The 1,241-nt window shown below is 56.2% G+C and overlaps 1 protein-coding gene across 1 annotated transcript in view; it reads left to right on the plus strand.

Annotated features, from left to right (window-relative positions):
• The window catches only part of Ptprh (protein tyrosine phosphatase, receptor type H), a 38,335-nt gene that overhangs the window by 7,563 nt on the left and 29,531 nt on the right, over nt 1-1,241 (plus strand). The window contains exons 6-7 of the mRNA XM_023707978.1: nt 134-400; nt 898-1,164. Coding sequence (XP_023563746.1) covers nt 134-400; nt 898-1,164 — 534 coding nt within the window. The remainder of the gene's footprint in view (nt 1-133; nt 401-897; nt 1,165-1,241) is intronic.

The raw sequence follows: 1,241 nt of genomic DNA on the forward strand, positions 1-1,241 counted from the left end.
TGCTGCCACATTGCATGGTGCAGGTGCAGCTTCCTAAGTCCCTCTCTTGCCTCCAGGAGTTGGGGAAGGGCAGGAAAATGTGCAGTGGGAGCTGGGAAAATGAACCTGATGTGCCCTCTGTCCTGGTCCTTAGCCCCCAACCCAGTGAGGTGCCTGCGGGTGGAAGCTCAGACCAACAGCTCCATCAGCCTGCGCTGGGAGGTGCCCCAGGACCCAAGCTCCCAGAACCTCACCTACTGGGTCCTGTGGACTGGAGACGGGGATGATGGAGACACCCATAAGACCACAGACACCAGTGTCACCGTGGAGGGACTGCGTCCTGGGTCTTCATATGCATTTTCTGTGTGGGTGGAGAAAGATGGAGTCAATAGCACCAGGGAGACTCTCCAGGCTGCTACAGGTGAGGAGAGCTGCTGTTGTCCACTTTCATTTTTACAGAGATTGGTAAGGCTGGTGCAGGGCAGATAGGACCGTGGGGCAGGTTCTTGAGCCAAGAGAGATACGATGGAAGCTGCGCCTGTGAACTTCATTTTCAGCCAGCTATGGCAAAATAACAGAAGAGGAGCAGGCGAAGGGACTCATCAAGAGGGAGGTCATGTAGTTCAGCTGAGCCAAACACCATCACAGCAGCATGTGGTCAGTAGAGTAACATCAGTGAGCCCTCGCAGCTTAAAATGCATCCTGCGCGTTCATGCCTGAGTGCAGCTGACGCACGAGGTGCGCCTCAGTGGAGGGAGCCCCGTCTCCGGGGCTCCAGGATGCCTGCGACCTGTGCTGCTGTATTGCCTGAGGTGGTTCTGAGTCACCTCACGTTGCCCACTGTGTCCTGGGTAAGGAAAGGCAGGAACCCGTGAGTCCCACAAGCACAGCTGGTCTCCCCTCTGTCCCTGTACTCAGTGCCCAACCCAGTGAGGAGCCTGCGGGTGGAAGCTCAGAAGAACAGTTCCATCAGCCTGCGCTGGGAGGAGCCCCAGGGCTCGGCCTCCCAGAACCTCACCTACCGGGTCCTGTGGACTGGAGATGTAGATGGTGGAGACACCCAGAAGACCACAGACACCAGTGTCACTGTGGAGGGACTGCATTCTGGGTCTTCATATGCGTTTTCTGTGTGGGTGGAGAAAGAAGGAGTCAGTGGCACCAGGGAGACTCTCCAGGCTGCTACAGGTGAGGGCAGAACCCGTTTAAACTGCTTTGTCTTCTGTCTCTGTTTTTCTTTGTTTCCTTTCCTTCTCTGTCTCTGT

The sequence above is a fragment of the Octodon degus genome, unplaced genomic scaffold (genome assembly GCF_000260255.1).
Source record: "Octodon degus isolate 3935 unplaced genomic scaffold, OctDeg1.0 scaffold00320, whole genome shotgun sequence".
Taxonomy (NCBI): domain Eukaryota; kingdom Metazoa; phylum Chordata; class Mammalia; order Rodentia; family Octodontidae; genus Octodon; species Octodon degus.